General features: G+C 39.9%; 2 protein-coding genes across 2 annotated transcripts; both read right to left on the reverse strand.

The window, feature by feature from the left end:
- Positions 1–4,387: 4,387 nt before the first annotated feature.
- On the reverse strand, positions 4,388–6,366 carry LOC133725535 (GDSL esterase/lipase 1-like). The gene is made up of 5 exons (XM_062152821.1): positions 6,008–6,366; positions 5,814–5,935; positions 5,356–5,580; positions 5,028–5,283; positions 4,388–4,812 (listed from the first exon to the last, which is right to left on the reverse strand). Exons 1-5 carry the CDS (start codon positions 6,267–6,269, stop codon positions 4,589–4,591), a joined length of 1,089 nt encoding a protein of 362 aa, XP_062008805.1. The 5' UTR covers positions 6,270–6,366; the 3' UTR covers positions 4,388–4,588.
- A 9,003-nt stretch (positions 6,367–15,369) lies between these two features.
- Positions 15,370–17,377, reverse strand: LOC133725533 (GDSL esterase/lipase 1-like). The gene is made up of 5 exons (XM_062152820.1): positions 17,062–17,377; positions 16,812–16,933; positions 16,352–16,576; positions 15,984–16,239; positions 15,370–15,789 (listed from the first exon to the last, which is right to left on the reverse strand). The coding sequence occupies exons 1-5, from the start codon at positions 17,333–17,335 to the stop codon at positions 15,554–15,556; spliced, it is 1,113 nt and encodes a 370-aa protein (XP_062008804.1). The 5' UTR covers positions 17,336–17,377; the 3' UTR covers positions 15,370–15,553.
- Between the last annotated feature and the right edge of the window lie 600 nt (positions 17,378–17,977).

Here is a 17,977-nt window from a genome sequence, read left to right on the forward strand (position 1 = left end):
TTTTCCAATTTGTGGCATGTAACTTTTGCGAGTTCATTCTCCAATCTACATCTTCACCAATCCCTGTTTATGTGCATACAAACAAAATTGCTCTTTCACGTGTAGGATATGCATACACGAATTGGTTCAACCCTTAACGATTGTGGAGAAGATCTTGCGTGGGGCACCCGAGGGACACGTGGTGGGGAGGGCCAATCACTGCCCAGTAGGGGGGGTGTTTTGGGTATTTCACTTTAGGGAGCTGGAGCAGTTTCGGAAGAGATGAAAAATTTCATTTTTTCTGATTGGGTGGCCGTAAGGCCACGTGGTGGGGAAACCCCACCTAAGTATTTGCCATGATTGTGGAGCAACATTTAGTCAGCAATGAACCTCCATTCTAGCAGAAAAAATAAAATCACCACAAAACTCGATGAGTACAATTTCTGATTATCTGTCATTGAATTTTCTTCTTTATTACATTTAGTCAGCAATGAACCTCCATTCTAGCAGAAAAAATAAAATCACCACAAAACTCGATGAGTACAATTTCTGATTATCTGTCATTGAATTTTCTTCTTTATTACTTTTTAAGGAAATGAACTTATTCAAACGAAGGTTAGGCCAAAGTATTATATAGACCATAGAGCCTAAGCTCTTGAGGCGGACGTACTCTTGCCTTGCCAAACATAGGTATTCTCTAACAAATAATACACTTTTTTTTTTTTAAAAAAAAGAAGGACGTCACGCCTTAATATAATCAAATATAGGTAATTACACAACATGACTTACCTGAGAGGGCTATGTCAATATTAAGCCATGTTAGGAGAGAACTTATTCTACGAACCTTGGACCACCTTACGCAGAGGAGGTGACCCCAGGTTCAAGTAACACTAGACTAAACTACTAATAGGAAGGGTCCAAACTTAGAGACAAGCCCAAGACCCAAACTAACCAACTGCCACAATAAACCACTAACCTCCATGCCATGCAAGGCCCACATACTAGGCCCAACAACTTGAGGACCCGATCCCAAAAGAAACCCTAGCTCTCATGCAGTCCACAACGAGCCACGGCCCCGGCCGCCGGAATCAGCTTCCAAATGGCTATCATGCCTGCCACAGCCAGCCCAGCACTCAAGATCGCCTCTGTCCCAATCAAAACCACCGCCGCCTCCGTAGCCAGGTCCAAGTCCAGACCCAACCCCCCAAAACCTCCAAGCGCCGAGCCAGACTTCTACCCGAAAGCACAAAGCCTGCCACCAGCATTTCTTTGCCTTGACTATCTCTACAGGCGCACCAGGCAAGCAAGTCCGGCCACCAACCATCCCTAGTAGTGTTCGAAGACCCGCACGTCAGAATAGGAAGGCCGAATCCTCCCAGAGTCAGTGGATTCCAATGCTTCCCGCTAGAACCACCGCCATCCAGATCCAGAGAAGAAGGGAATCAATTGAGGTTGTACTTGTACACCAATTGAGGTCTCTAGGCGACTAGATTTACTATTTAGGAGAGTTAGATGGTGAGGGTTTGGGTCCTTTTGTTTTAGGCTCCAATAAGTGAGCTAATTTTGTTTGCAATCAAGATTACCTGTCAATTTGTTTGGCGGCTTGTGTCATCTATGATTTTGGTATAAGACAACGATTGATGTACGTGCCTTCTGGTTATGGATAAGTAATGAAATTATCTAGTCTTTCAACCAAAAAAAAAAAATCAAACGGACTGAAAGCCCAAAACAATTCAAATAAGCAGAAATTCTCATGAAACTTCAATACCGAACGAAGCCTAAATATAGTTTTTGATTTAATTGCACTTTTTTTTTTTGAGAATATAAAAAGTTTAATTCCTTAAAATCAAAGATTTCATAATTCGGGAATGACCCGGTGTAGCCAAGTATCTCCTAACAACATGGGGAAACCAGAACTACTCATTTCCCTGCCAACTACTTGGGTTAAAGGCCTCTCACTCTCGGTGATGGACATGAGCCAAGAAGGCACATCCTCTAACCATAACATACGCCCATCCTCTCGGGTTACAAAATCTGCAACTGCATGAGCAGCCTTGTTATTATTCCGCGACGTATACTTGATCACTGAAATTCCAAGCTCTCTTAGAAGAATCTGAATCTCTTCCACTATAATACCTTCCGCCGCAAAACATTTCTCTTTATGATTAATAAGCTGCACTGCATTTAAGCAATCAGTCTCCACCTCAACATTATTCAATCTTCTTTCCTATGTGCTCTTCTAATTCCCTACCGCCTAGCGATATTAGAACATTGGTAAGTACAGTGAGCAAATTAGGTTGTTTAAAGTCTCTATCATTTTTTTTTCAGTCTACCACATTTTTTTTGAAAGGAAAAAAGAAATTCATTCAATCAACCAGAAAACATATTTGCAAAAAAAAGAAAACAGAAAGCATACAATAAAGGGGGACCTAAGACCTAACCTCCATGAGTGGTTATAGATACCTTGAGCTGAATAAGCCAAACTCCAACTAAATTAATCGCCTATTTCTATAGGCTATAACTAATTAATAATCCCGACAATCTCAATAACATATGAAAGTCAATCAGTAGAAAGACAAACATCATTTTTCATCCCATGTTCAAAATGTACCAAAACACATGCAACGATGGCTTGTAAGCCTATTGACAACAAAAGTAAATTGGAGCTAATTCAAATTGTCTCCGGGAATGTCACCATAACGATGATATGATAAGTTCTATGAAGCAACGTATGATATGGTAGTTAAGATTTTTTTTTTTTTTTGAAAGGTAGTTAAGATTAAACAATGCTAAAAAGACCAAATTCGATAATATTTAATTGTGATATCAATTACCACATAGGCACATATAACTCACGTGATTCAGTTAATTTATTCCTGAAAAGAAATATATTTCTCTCTCAGCCCTAGCGCCGCAAGAGAGACCCAAAACCTTGAAACAATTTTCCTGTCCGACGGCGGCCACGGGTAGCGCTGGCTTCGCTGCTTGGTGTTGTCCCTGTGCTGGCTGCCGGACGGGTACCTCTATGTCCTGGGATTTGGTCTGCAGGATAGATGTTTGGCTCGGGGTTTTGGCCGGATGGTTGGTTGCGGTCTGGGCGGCATCTTTGGTCGTTTGTTGCGTAGATCCGGCGAGGGAGCTTTGGTGCGTCTGGATGTTGAAGGCTTCCGGGACCGGCTCGGGGGGTTGGGGTCGTGGAGCTTTGGACCGTGGGACGCGGCATAGCTGCTTGCTTCGTGGCGGCGCGGGGGGCTGCTTTGGTCGAGGAGGTGTGGGTCGCGGGGGCATGGTCGCGGCGGCATGGATCGCAGGGGCTGTGGCAGCAAGTCGTGGCGGCGGCGTGGTGGAGCGGCGGTGCATCAGAGCTATTCTCATGGAGCTACAGGGTGATTGGAGATGCTTGGTTTGGATCGGGCCAGTCCGGTTGGGCCTTGAGTTCAGCATTGTCTCTTTGGGCTGCTCTTTAGGGTTTGCTAATTTGGGCTGGGTGTTTTCCCTCAGTCTACTATTGGGTCTGTTTGGCCTCTAAATTAGATAGTTTTTTCTTTCTAAGTTATACCCTATTTTTTTAGGGACCTATGCACTTTTGTTTTGTTTTTGTGCCTATTTACTAAGAATGTTCATAGTTCATAGGCTCGCTGAATAAGTGAGCACTGGTTGTCTAATGGGTGGTGCTAGCATACCATGTCCTAGACTTGCCCTAGAGTTGGCAAGAGAAGGTATGTATCCGTGTCATTCTGGCTTGAGATGAATGAATGATTTGGTTAAAAAAAAAAAAGTTAATTTATTCCTTCCACAATTCCATTTGAACAATTATGTCGCCGAAAATAATTGCTATAGTTAGGCCTTGATCAAAGGCTTATTCCCCAAAATAATATAGTTTAAATCATGCGAGTGATGAATCACCCTAGTTTGGAATGGAAGTTGATCTTCAGTTTGGCCAATTCAACCTGAACCCTTGATTAGTGCCTAGATGTTATGAAAAGAGTGCGGCTATTCTCGTCACACCCAAAATTGGATAATTGAAAGTTTGAAACGTAGGCCATGCTTCTTGATAACAACCCTGATAAGCCTTCATTGTCCTTTGGGAAACCATGAGACCACATTATGCTGAGCACAAAGTGTACCAATTAATATTGAATTGCGGGTTAAATGGGTCTTATAGAATAAAACCTCCCTGAGTTTTTTAAATCTGAAATCTAAATATGGGGGACTGTGGCTTCACGTTTCTAGGTAATTGAAGAAGAAAACATTGCAGATAATATTTTTTGAACTTTGAAGTTTGAAGCACATGTGGGGAAAAATGTTGTCTTCTTCACTAGTTGTTCGGTAACAAAATGTGGTCCTGTCTGGACTGGAAAGACCCTCACTTCAAGTTTCCAGAATGATTGAAGTACCGGCAGAGGCGTGATTGAAAAAGATACTATCAAAACAATAAATACATGGTTATATACAACCCGTGATAATTAAAGGAATTTTCGATGGCTTCCAAGATGAACATCTAAAAGCCCTCTAAAAATCACAAATTTAGGAGACTGATAATGAAAGAGGTTTTAGAACTACAAAGCAGCCTTGACTCATAAGGCCTGAAGGGCATATGCTGTTAGAATCAAGATTGTTCAAATAGCTGTTTCATAGTGTAAGGCCCCGTCACATTTGAAGGTCCACTCCATATTAGCTCAGCTAGTTGGAGGTTGGCACTTTCAGTTGTATGACCACCATCAAACCACACATACTCACTGGGGTTGCTGCATAACTCGTATGGTTCTGTCCCACAATTAGACCCTCTAAATGCCCCACTACCACAACAAGCAGATGTCCCATTCTTGAAGCCTTCACAATTCAGCAATCAAAACAAGAATTATAATTAGGGTTTTTTAATCTCGCTTTTGGTACCCGAAAAACTCTAGTTTATCTCGATTTAGTCTCTAAATTAGAGTTCAGAGACCAAAATTGAGACAACAGGTCCAATTGTCCAATGTGTAGGAACCAACAATAAGCAATGCTAGCCAAAAGCATATTGAATGCAATGAATGAAATAGCCCTACCATATTTTGAAGGATTGTTAACTCTGTCCCCAAGTGCATTATAGTAATCAAATATTGAGTACTTGAATCCTGGTAAGTGGTTCTCTAACTTCTTGAGGGCAGTAGAAAGAGCTCTATTATGTAGTCTGGCCAGCTTTAATGGTTCTTCAAGACATTTACTACCAACATCAGGATTTCCTGATTTCACCGCAGGTATGCAGCCCAGAGGTGCCACATTCTGAAATGCAATTTTCCTTCCTCCTAAATCATATATTTCCTATAAAAATGAAGTTCAGTCAGTTCATAAAAAAAAATCCAAGTTCCATTGCAGAGCAGCAGATGTTCTTACTTTGAGCACAATGGTCAAGTTCCTGATCACCATTGCTACATATTGCCTCTTGCAGCTATGAGGAGCTTTTGGCTGTTGGGAAAAGAGGTTAATGTAGTCATTTCCTCCAATGCTGAAGAAATAAACAGCTCTCCCCAGCAACTTCTTAACCTCTTTGTCACCCAATTTCTGATGCAGTGACTTCTTCATGTCCCTAAAATTGCTCAACTGACTTGGAAGATCTATCTGGGAAATCAAAGGGACATTCAGCTCTTAAAAAAAATATAAAACTAAAAACCACTTAAACTAAACATTTTGGTGACGAAGTGATTTCCTAATTGGACCAACTAACTTATTCTGATATAGAATCTATCAAGAATACTACTAGTTCAGCTAACTTTCTTATACCCTAAGTTAAGGATTAAGCAAGATATATAGACCTAACTAACTTCTGAAGTACGAAAGTGACCTCTACCCACCGTTCCGGGTTGAGTTTCAGGCAGAACACCAGCTCCGGCAGAAGCAAAGTTGGTTCCATCACTGAATTGATGAGCACCAGGTTCCAGGTATGGTGGTGGCAAAGGAAGATTTGCAAACTGAGCTGCAGCCATTAAACAAGCAACTAATGATTAATCAAGAAAACCAACAACTCATAACTGACCGATCATCTTACCAATAAAATCCGGGACAATGCGGCCATCGGAGATTCGACCAGTGGGATGGTCGAAGTAGGTTTCCCCATATGGCCAGATAACTGCTGATCCTTCCACACTAGCATTCAGGTATTGGTTGTTTCCGGCATCAAAGAGTGAATCACCAAACACAAACAGGGCCTTGTGGTTTGCTTCTGGTGTGGATCGGTGAGGAGAGAAGCTTACTGGGTCGAAATTGACGAGGGTTAGTAACAGAGAGTAAAGGTATCCGAGACTGGCCATGGTGAGTTACTTCAGTAGGAGACTAGCGGTTGGGGATCCTTTTATGTCTGATTTCAAATGGGTTATGTTCTGCAACAACCTATTTAAAAACTTTATCACTGGTGAGTGTGTCTTTAATCTTTGTCAGAGGAACAATTAAAGTAGAAAGTACTCTACTAAAACACAAAAGGTGTAAATGGTACTATTTGTTGTTGAGTGTTGACTACTTGGTACGAGGTCATTTTTGGTACTTCACAACACCATTTGCAATATTCATTATTTTTTCTTTTCTTTTTATCTTTTTTGTCCAGCTTTGGCCTTGGTGCTTCTCCCTCTTCTAAAATTTTCAAGCTTTTCTAATTTTAATTTTAATTTTTTTTATTGCATCAGGGGTGAGGTAACAAACCATTTCGGTTACGTTAACGAGTTAGTAGCACATTCATCCAGTCAGTATTCAGGTTGAGGTCCATGAGGGTATCCTAGCAAACCCAAAATAATCCTCTGCTGCAGACGCACAAACCTGAAAGCCCCTCAGACCTACTACCACAAATTGGTGGGAGTTGGGACTCGAACGTTAGATATGAGGGTTCTATGCTAAGCCGCTCGACCAACCTTATCACACCAGATGGTGAAGTTTTCAAGGTTTAATATTTCAATTTCGATAGATATTTTGGTATTTTTGATTTATAAATCAAAGTGTTAACAAAATTTTGGAGTGTCTATTGAAATTTTGATAAATTCCAATCAATATTGTAAAAGTAAAATGAGAATTGGTCTACTCATTTCATTTCATAGTTCCTTTATATAGGGATAGAATTACAGCGGAAACATTAATTACAATAATGATAGTAAATGCTGATTAAGCTGTAATTGCAATTCCTTGATTCTCTATTCGTCAGTTACTTTCACGAAGGCACATAATGTGCTTTTCCTTTTGTTTGGCTCCAGTTTTCCTTGAGCTGGTCAACAGTCTCTTTTCTTGCGCGGGCGTGCCAGCACCGTTCGGGTGCGGTCGTCGGGGTGTCCCTTGACCTGACTTCTTTCAAGCGATTGTGGACGAGAAGAGCACCAACCTCGTCGTGGGATTCTTTGTGCCTTGTGGCGAGGACTTTTGCTGAGCTTCTTCAAAATCACAATCGATACTCGATGTTGTAGATCGAGCAGAGCGAGAACCACTAGGAAGTGAGGAGAACTTGCCAAAGCGTGACTTTAGCTTAGCTGGTTTGCGAGGGCGTTACCCTTGCTTAGCTAGTTTCGTAACCGTTGTGGTCGCGGTACTACAGTCGGCTCCCGAGGAGACTAGGACCGAAGCACATTGACAGAGGGTTTGGTGGCACTGACAGTCGGCTCTTGAGAAGACTAGGACTGGAGTGTGATCATCGGTAAGAGAAGGAGAGGAGTTGCTCTTAGAGAGGCTTGGATAATCTTAGAGATTGTTGTTGATGAATTGTGTGTTGAAGTGTTTCTTTGTAACCTCTATTTATAGGCTACCATGCCAAAGTGGTTGGCCTTAAACAAATGATAGTGGAGCTAAGGAATGATGAATTTTGGAGATAAGGAAGCATAATTGGAGATAAGGAATGATGAATTTTGGAGATAAGGAAGCACTTTCGGCTCCTTTATTCCTTCAATTATATCTCCATCAAGAATTCAGATTTTTACCGTGACTTCTTCATAACAAATGTTCCACTATGAGTGTAGATCATCCTGGTAAAATTTCAGAGATTTTGGTATAGTGGTTGGGCCGGAAACTCTGCTGGACCTCTTACAGGTCCAGTTTTCTAGTTTTGTTTATGTAGAAAATTAGACTGATTGTTTGAAGGCTTTCCACTCATAACTAGCTCTAGAACTCTTCATAAGAAATGATCCTTGAGATGTTTTTAGCTCATTTAGATTTCATTTGGTTAGTCTTCCGCTCCTCTTTCCTTGTTTAGCTCTGTTTCTCCTAGCCGAAGTAGGAAAATGTGCTAAAGTTGACTTTTCATTTCCATGCTTCCATACTTCCATAGTAGGCTTTATTTAGCCTCTAAATATATATTTTGAAATTTTCGACAATATATAGCTTGAGCCACTGACATTGGCTCAATTTCTCCAAGACGTGCCTTGTCAGGTCAAAATGCTCATTTTGGGTCTAAACACCTTTAACACTCCCCCTTGTGCCAAGTCAAAGACGAAATGGTGCATGAATCGTTTCCTCACTAAAAACCTTGCCAAGTAACAATAAAAACCTTGTGGGACAAAAAATACACATTGGTCGAAGGAAAAGAGCACAACGCACCTTTTACATTTGAGGATGACATGTGTGTATTAGACTCGCCCTGACGTCTACACCTCCCCCTGATCCTTACATTAATCAAGGGAGCTTGGAAAGTCTTCGCATTCCTATGTTTTTCACATGTTTCTCAAATATGACCTTAGGCAATGATTTAGTGAACAAATCTGCCACATTCTCCTCAGACCTTACTTGATTCACTTGAATCTTAAGGAGAGCTTGTTGTTGTTGATTGTAGAAAAACTTTGGTGATATGTGTTTTGTATTATCACCCTTGATATAACCCAGCTTCATCTGTTCAATGCAAGCTGCATTATCTTCATAAATGCAAGCAGGCTCTTCAGTGGTAGAACTCAAACCACTAGTCCCTCGAATATGTGTAATGATAGCTCTTAACCATATACACTCACGAACCGCCTCATGTAGAGCAATGATCTCTGAGTGGTTCGAGGAGGTAGCCACAAGGGTTTGCCTGGTTGATCTCCAAGATATCGTCGTGTTCCCAATGGTAAATACATAACCAGTTTGGAAACGACCTTTATGTGGGTCAGAGAGGTATCCAACATCAGCAAAACCAACCAAAACATCATTTAGGGTTTCGGTATAGTGAGTGGCGCTTTCGTCATCAACATTTCCTTTAGGGATTGCAGTTCCATCTACGGTCCCTCTTGTCTCTCTGTAGGGAAATAACAGTCCCAAGTCAATGGTTCCTTTTAGGTATCGAAAAATGTTCTTGATACCATTCCAGTGACGCTTCGTTGGCGCTGAGCTAAATCTAGCTAACAAGTTCACTGAGAATGCAATGTTTGGTCGAGTGCATTGGGCTAAGTACAATAATGAGCCTATTGCACTTAGATAAGGAATTTCAGCTCCCAACACCTCTTCGTCATCTTCCTTTGGACGAAATGGATCTTTCTTTGAATCCAAATTTCGACCGATCATGGAAGTGCTAGCAGGATGCTTTTTGTCCATGTTAAATCGCCTTAGCATATTTTGGACATACGCAGACTGATGGATTAGTATTCCACAAACTCGGTGTTCTAGTTCAAGGCCTAGACAGAATCGAGTTTTCCCAAGATCCTTCATCTCAAATTCGGATTTCAAGTAGCTCGCGGTTTCTCTTATTTCATCAAGAGTACCTATTATGTTCATATCATCGACATATACAGCTACAATTGCAAATCTGGAACTTGTTTTCTTTATAAATACGCTGGGGCATAATTCATCGTTCTTATATCCCTTCCCAATCAAGTAGTCACTTAGACGAGTATACCACATCTGCCCGGATTGTTTCAATCTGTAAAGTGAGCGTTTCAACCTAATTGCAAACGCACTCTGTGGTTTAGAGTCACTTGATTTGGGTAATGTAAGGCCATCAGGCACTTTCATATGTATCTTTGAATCAAGATCCCCATAGAGATATGCAGTAACCACATCCATGAGCTGCATTTCCAATCCTTCGAAAACTACCACGCTAACTAAGTAGCGGAACGTTATAACGTCCATTACGGGAAAGTATGTCTCCTCGTAGTCAATTCCAGGGCGTTGTGAGAAACCTTGCACCACAAGGTGAGCCTTGTACCTCAGAACTTCATTCTTCTCATTACGCTTTCTGACAAAGACCCATTTATGTCCTGCATGCTAAATTGGTGGGGTTAGCACTATCGGACCAAATACCTGTCTCTTTTCCAGAGAATCTAGTTCTGCCTGGATTGCTTCTTTCCATTTAGGCCAATCTGCTCTTTGTTGACATTATACAACAGAGCGTGGTTCGATATCATCGTGCTCTATGATTTCTTGAGCACAGTGTTTGCAAATACATCATCAATGTGTATGGAAGATCTTTCCATCAACTCATACGCACTCTCATAATCCATTGAGATTTCTTTGTTCTTTGGAATCATTTCAAACATCAAAGCGTCCTCCAGTATTGATTCATGGACATAACTATAATCAGAGACAATCTCATGAGATGGATTCTCTACATTGATGATTAATGAGACAGCATAGGATTCAATGATCCGAATAGTAGTGAGGTATAGTCCACTAGATTGACTCATTAGTTTCTCTAAAATGCGTTTCCTTCCACATTCATTAGAGGTAATATAAAGGTATTCGGTTCCATTCTCACAGTGTGTTTCTACATGATAACCGTTGGCATGAATATCTTTGAAACTTAACAAGGTTCGATTAGCTCTTGGTGCATACAGAGCGTCTGTGACTTTAAACATTGTGCCATTAGGCAGCAAAAATTTGGCAGTTTCTCGCCCTTTTATTACTTGTGATGATCCAATCATCGTAGTCACAGAGGAATTATAGGCTATTAATTCAATGAATAATTGCCTATTCCTTAATATGGTGTGGGTAGTCCCACTATCAACTAAGCACTCAAGTTCTCCTCGATTCATTCCTACAAGTAAATGGGAGGTATTATTAATTAATTCCAAAGATATATCTCAAATTCTTTAGAGTATTTCTATTTTAGGTAGAATGATAATCTTTTCATTCTAATTTTTTTTTTCTAGATGTATTGCTTTACATCTTTATAGTACTATTTCGAACCATGTAAATAAGTGTAGTAAATAAAATCGAATAAATTCAATGCTTCAAAATAAAATTCAAATTTTTTTAATAAGCCAACGATAATCAAATCAAGGTCTTGTTCAGAAATATAATTCATCAAACCATTATTTAAATAAACTTTAAGACCAAGAAATAGTCTAATTAAAAATGAGGCATTATGCCTTCACAACTGTCTTTGGAAAATAAGATAAATAAAGCAGATCAGTTAAAATCTGGAGCATCTATTGACTGAGCAAGTTCCTTGTTGCCATTGAAGTTTGCAATTGTGAGGTTGATGTCTGGGTCATGACCTTCTTCTTCCATATAGTGAGCCTCTTGTTCTTTAGACTCCCTATACCTCTTGTAAGTGGCTTCTACTCTGTTGCTTGCTTGGCAATTCTTGTACCAATGCCTAGTAACTCCACACCTATAGCATGGTTCATTGCCAACTCTTTCCTTTTTGACTGAAGGGTTCTTCGGTGCCTTTTGTACCTTGTTTCCAGGACCACTAGGGCCAGCACCACCATCTCTGCGCCATACATTGGGACGACCTCCACGGCCCATACCACGACTCCTACTTCCCTTACCACGTGACTCATTGTTGCCACGTGGGTAGGGATCAACACATCCAACCCCCTTTGCATTGGGGTTCTTTCCACCTTTCACTTTGCCATAATTAGCCTCGAGAATTTTCTTTGTCCCCATGGGCATAGCATTGTTGTTCAAAAGAACCTCATTATGCCTCTCAGCCACTTGCAGTAGGTTGATCAGCTTATTGAAGGTTGTGAACTTGTGATTCTTTTGTTGTCATACTCCAGCCTATATTGGTTCGCTAGTATAACTGCTGAAGTAGGAAAAGTGGAAAGAGTCTTCCGGATCATATCATCTTCTGTGAGTTCTCTTCCACAGAAATTGAGACGTGTCTTTAGGCGCAACATGTCCTTGTTGAAGTCATTGACCATTTTGTAGTCAAGTAAGCGGTTTTCATTCTACTGGACGGTCAGTTCTGGGAAAAAAGTGTCATGAATGTTCCCAAAACGTCCCTTAAGGGCATCCAACAGTTCTTTAGGTGTCTTTAACTGAAGGTACTCCCAGCGTAGACTAAGATCAATATGTCGCCTTAGAAACATTAAGGCACTTGCTTTCACCTTATTAGACGGTACATCGTCTTTGGGGTCGGTAATGGTGGCAGTGTAGTCTTTTGCCACAAAGGCGGTTTCCACATCAGAAACCCAACGATGGTATTCAAGTCCTTCTAAGTCCAAAATGTCAAATTCAGGTTGAGTTGGATCAGCCATCTACATAAACAAGAGAGAAGATATACATTACGCAGTCATAAATGCATCCACGTGAATTATTTTCCAAAAATATGAATTAGATTTCAAGATCAAGATTCGTAATGGTCACATTTTTTTTTTTTGATGCTATGTGAAAATGTTTTATCACGGTAAGTATGTATTTATAATGCGCATAAATTTTCATTATCATGGCAAAAAACAATTTATATGTAGCATTCTAAATAAAACAATTATATAGGGCAGTAAGCAATAGTAAAACTTGCTACAACATGTTTTAGAATTCCACATTAAAAACGATTATAGGGGATCGTAATATAAATTACAACATGCTCAAATTTCACAAATAATATATAACAAAATATATATGGCATGCTCAAAATAAAATATAAACAATAACATAATATAAAGGCATGCGTAGGCGTAATTATATAAGCATAAATAAAATTCACAAAGTATGCTCAAAATTTCATAATAAAACATAAACAATATAGTATTAAAGGCATGCTGATTCCACAATTTACCGGAGTAAGTAAAAGAGAACATACTTGGTTTCGAGAAGATAAAACGATCCTAGCGCACGCGTTAGGGCTGTCAATTCCGACACGACCCGATAACACGACTCGAAACCCGCACGAAATAAAGCGGGTTGAACCCACACGATTAAAAAGTTGGTCGGTCGTAGGTCAATCCGCCATGACCCATTTAATAAATGGGTGGCCACGGGTCAACCCGTCAACACGAAGTGAACCCGTATAACCCAATTATGCTGTACTTCTTCTTGAAATTTTGGACATTGGGAGTATGTGATCATAGGATTAAACAATTTGAAATATTTTGCTTTATAATTATTTGATTTAATTATTTATGAATTACATATAATTATTTATATTCTTCGTCTTGTGGAGTTTTTAGCGCATTTAATCAATTTATGCATTTTTTTAGTTAAACGGGTAGCATTGTTAACCTTTCAATGAGTCATTTTGTCTAACACTATACGACCTATTTATTAAATGAGTTAAGCGGGTTGGAAAACGGGTTAGGGTTGGAAACGGGTAACCCGTTTAATAAATAGGTTGGGTTTGAGTTTAATTTTTTGACACAATTATTAAATGGGTTGGGTTTGGGTTTGTCTCTTGCGACACGAAAAATACCTTGACCCAACACGAACCCAACCTGACATGACCCATTGACAGCCCTAGCAGGCGTGCGTAGCAATTGTTTTTTTTTTTTTTTTTTTTTTTTTTTTCCAGCAGTGGGCCGGGGCCTTCTTCCCCTTCTCTTTTTTTCCTCCTCTTCTTGCTGGGCTGTGTCACCGGGTAGGCCTCCTTTTGTTTTTTTTTTTTCATTTGGGCCGGGTCACGCACCATTTTTTTTTTTTGTTTTCTCTCTTCTTCTTCCTCTGGTTTGCAGATGGCGGTCTGAATAAGAGGAAACCGATGGTCTGGGTGACTTGCAACGACGCCGGGAACTGGGCAATCGACGCCGGGACTGGGCCACGTCGCCGGAGTGAAGAAACTGATCTGGGTGACTTGCAACGACGCCGGGAACTGGGCAATCGACGCCCGGGACTGGGCAACGTCGCTGGAGTGAAGAAACTGATATGGGCAGCGATGCCGGAGTGAAGAAACAGTGATGGAGGCCTGTGTGGGCTGGCGGTCCGAACGAGGGACGAGGAAGCCGGTGAAGGTTTGGCAGGTGAAGATCTGGCCGGCTGTGGGGCTTCGCGGCCGGGGAGAGATTTTTTTTTTTGGCGGCAGGAAGAAGAGAAAGTTTGTTTTCTCTTCTAGGGTTTCGGTTTTTTTTTTTCTCGAAGCTAGGGCTCTCGTGATGATAACATGTAAAAGTAAAATGAGAATTGGTCTACTCATTTCATTTCATAGTCCTTTTATATAGAGATAGAATTACAGCGGAAACATTAATTACAATAATGTTGATTGAGCTGTAATTGCAATTCCTTGATTCACTCTTCGTCAGTTACTTTGACAAAGACACATAATGTGATTTTCCTTTAACAAATATTGATATTCAAATACTAGTTTCAGAGATATTTTTGATTTCAAACAAAATGGGTAAAATTAAATTACAAAAATTTCAATGAAAAATTTTAGTTTCGAAGAATTAAAACTCTTGCTTGTTTTATTATTTTGCTTCACCCTCTCTTTGACCCAGGACCTAGAAGCATATTTCCGGCAACCTATTAGCCTAGGAGAAGACATGCTTCACTATTTGGAACCGGAAGTGGACAAGAAGATTATGTCTCTGATAAGGATTTTAGTCCCTAATCGATGAACATTTTGTGATCGATGAACATTTTGTGTTCAAATACTCGATAATGACTTGAATCACAAACACATACAATTGTCTGAAAAGTAATTTGTTTAAACTTGTAGCTAAACCTTGAAACACTATTTCGTAACTTAGCGATGTTTCTTTAGCCAACAACAATAGAAGTCTAGGAGACCTTTAAGAATATTTTGGCAAGTTTATCCGAGTTCGCCATCAAAGTTGAATTTACTGGAGGTACAGAAGGAGGAGGCAAGTCATCGAATACAATTATCTTGAACACAAACCAAGAATTTGACCCTACGACCACGTAGTGATCGGGTGGTTTTATCTGTTACAATTTGTTTCTAAATTCTAGATTTTCCCGAAATTAAGGAGGACTTTGCTCGGGTCATTGACATTCTACAACTTTTGGAAATTAAGAACATTAAAACATTTTGAGATAAAAACACTACCAATGTGTTTAATTATAGGCTCCCAACATGGCTAAACTGAGAATAACATTGTTTCTATGGTACTATTTTTCTTCGCGCCAAAAGTTTGAGTTGACAATGTTGCATAAAGTACTCTTACATCAAGAAGATTTTGGATCAGGCCAGTTGTTAGATCAATTATTACACGTTGGCACGCATACTAATTCAAAAAATAATGATAGTATTACTATGGAGAATTCTAAATATTTAGGATTAAGTCGCTCGTATTCATATATAGCTCAGCTGAAAGTAATTATATTATTATGTGAGAGGCTGAGATTTACAATATGACATCTACAAAATCCTCTGAAGGCAAATTTCTAAAGAAGCTGATATGCAATCATGTCAGCCTTAGTACAACAATCAAAGATGGCTAAGTAAAGTCCCAACTCATAACCTTATTACCTAGTAATAGAATTAAGCAAGCTCAAATAGTTTTTTCACAGTGTAAGGCCCTGTGATATTTTGTGGTCCATTCCAAATAAGTTCAGCTAGTTGGTGGTTGGCACTTTCAGTTGTGTGAGCTCCATCAAACCACACATACTCACTGGGATTGCTGCATAGTTCATATGCTGTCCCGTTCCTCCCACCGCCACAATTAGACCCCCTATATGCTCCACTGCCACAACAAGCAGCCTTTCCATCCTTGAAACCTTCACAGTACAACAACCAAAAGAAATATTAGAACTTAAAATTACTAGCTTTTTAATTATAACTGAACATCAAGTAAATTTAGTACCCGAACTCTAATTTGTCCCAATCAATTTAGTTGCTAAACATGCATGAGTTCGTATATATGATGAATTGATACACGGTCAAAGTTCAGTGTTGTGAATGATAAGCGTACCATATTTTGAAGGGTTGTTGATTCTGTCCCCAAGTGCATTGTAGTAGTCGAATATTGAGAATTTGAATCCTGGTAAGCTCTTCTCTAACTTCTTGAAGGCAATGAATAGAGCTCTGTTATGGAGTCTGGCTAGTGTTAATGGTTCGTCAGAACATTTACTACCGAGTGCAGGATTCATTGCTTTTGTTGCCGGTACGCATCCCAGAGGTCCTACATTCTGAAATGCAATTTTCCTTCCTCCTAAATTATATATTTCCTAAAACATGAAAGTTTAATTAGTCAATACGTTCAAACCAAAATAGTAAATATGTTGGTAAAGAGAACTAATCTAAGTGTTTCATTGCAGAATAGTAGATGCATGTTCTTACTTTGAGCACACTGATCAAGTTTCTGAGCACCATTGCTACATACTGTCTCTTGTAGATCTGTAGAGCTTTTGGGTTTTTAGAAGCGTAGCTAAAGTAGTCATTTCCTCCAATGCTGAGCAAATAAACAGCTCTGCCCAGCAACTTCTTGGTTTCCTTATCACCCAGTCTCTGCCTCAGTGTCTTCTCCATGGCCTTAAAATAGCTCAATTGAGTAGGAAAGTCTATCTGGAAAATCAAACAATATTGTTCATCTACTGAATAAAGTATTCGTTTTACACAACAATATGGTAAATGATTAATTACTTAATTGAACCACCGATGCTATTAGGCATTTTCCCCTATTTATTTGTTATTGAAATATAAGCAAGATCCCCAAATTTATGGAACCAATCCTAACATGGTAATCCTTCAATACAAGAAACTAATATGAATATTATCCTTCATCCATAAGGTTACTCACCGCTCCGGCGAAAGTTCCGGGAAGAACACCAGCTCCGGCAGAAGCAAAATTGACCCCGTCTGTAAAGTGATGTGCACCAGGTTGCAGATATGGTGGTGGCATAGGAAGCTTTGCAAACTGAGCTGCAGCCAGTAATAAAGAAAACCAATTAACAAATAGTACCTATTTAATTCACATTATATATTCACATCTTAATTATGTTCTTCGACATACATATTGTTGGTAACTGAAATTAATTGATTTTTCTTACCAATAAAATCGGGGACAATGCGGCCATCGGAAACCCGACCAGTGGCGTGCTTGAAGTAGGTTTCTCCGTACGGCAGCTTAGTTGTTGCCGGTCCCATACCGCTACTACTATTGAGGTATTGGTTGTTCCCAGAATCAAAGAGCGAGTCCCCAAACACAAACAAGGCCGCCTTGTGTTCTGGTTTGGATTGGTGAGCAGCACAGAAGCATCTATCTGGGCTGAAACTGAGAACGGTTACAAGGAGTAAAACACAGTTGTAAGCAAGACTTGCCATGACGACGAGTTCAGTTGGTTTAGTTTTGTATATGGACTAAAAGCCGTTAGCCCCCTAGTTGTATATATAGCTGGGTTCGATCTCTTGGATCTATGCTATTGACTAATTGCGTGTGTACTATACGTGTTTCCACATTGAAGGCAAAAATGAAATTCTCAACGTGGCCTGGGAAGGAAGACTGACTTTGTGTAGTGGAGTAGTGGGAACATACACTTTGAACGCGTTCAGATCTCTTGAGACTAGCCGACGTATAGCCGAGATGATGATATGGAATTAGTGGGGATCTTCGATCAGAGCATGTGAATTCTTTTATTTCAGTTTTTGATGGCGAAGCCCATGTGATGTAACTAGGTCGGTCAGTGTTGAGAAACAAATTTAATTGGGTCTAGACTCTAAGAGCGTGTTCAATGGTGGGATGTAGTAGTGCTTGCTATGTCGATAAAACATTTAGAAGTATGTTTGGATATTCATATATTTTGCCATCTTGAACCTCCCTTGCGCATACCATTATGGATTTATGGTTGCGCTCGCATGCAATTGTTTGTATTTTAATTTTGGATCCTTTTCTTTTGAAATAGAAGTTGATTGTTATTCAAAAATCAACAGTCAAATGGTCATAGCTTACAAAACTTACAAAAGAAT

The sequence above is a fragment of the Rosa rugosa genome, chromosome 1 (genome assembly GCF_958449725.1).
Source record: "Rosa rugosa chromosome 1, drRosRugo1.1, whole genome shotgun sequence".
NCBI classification, from domain to species: Eukaryota; Viridiplantae; Streptophyta; class Magnoliopsida; order Rosales; family Rosaceae; genus Rosa; species Rosa rugosa.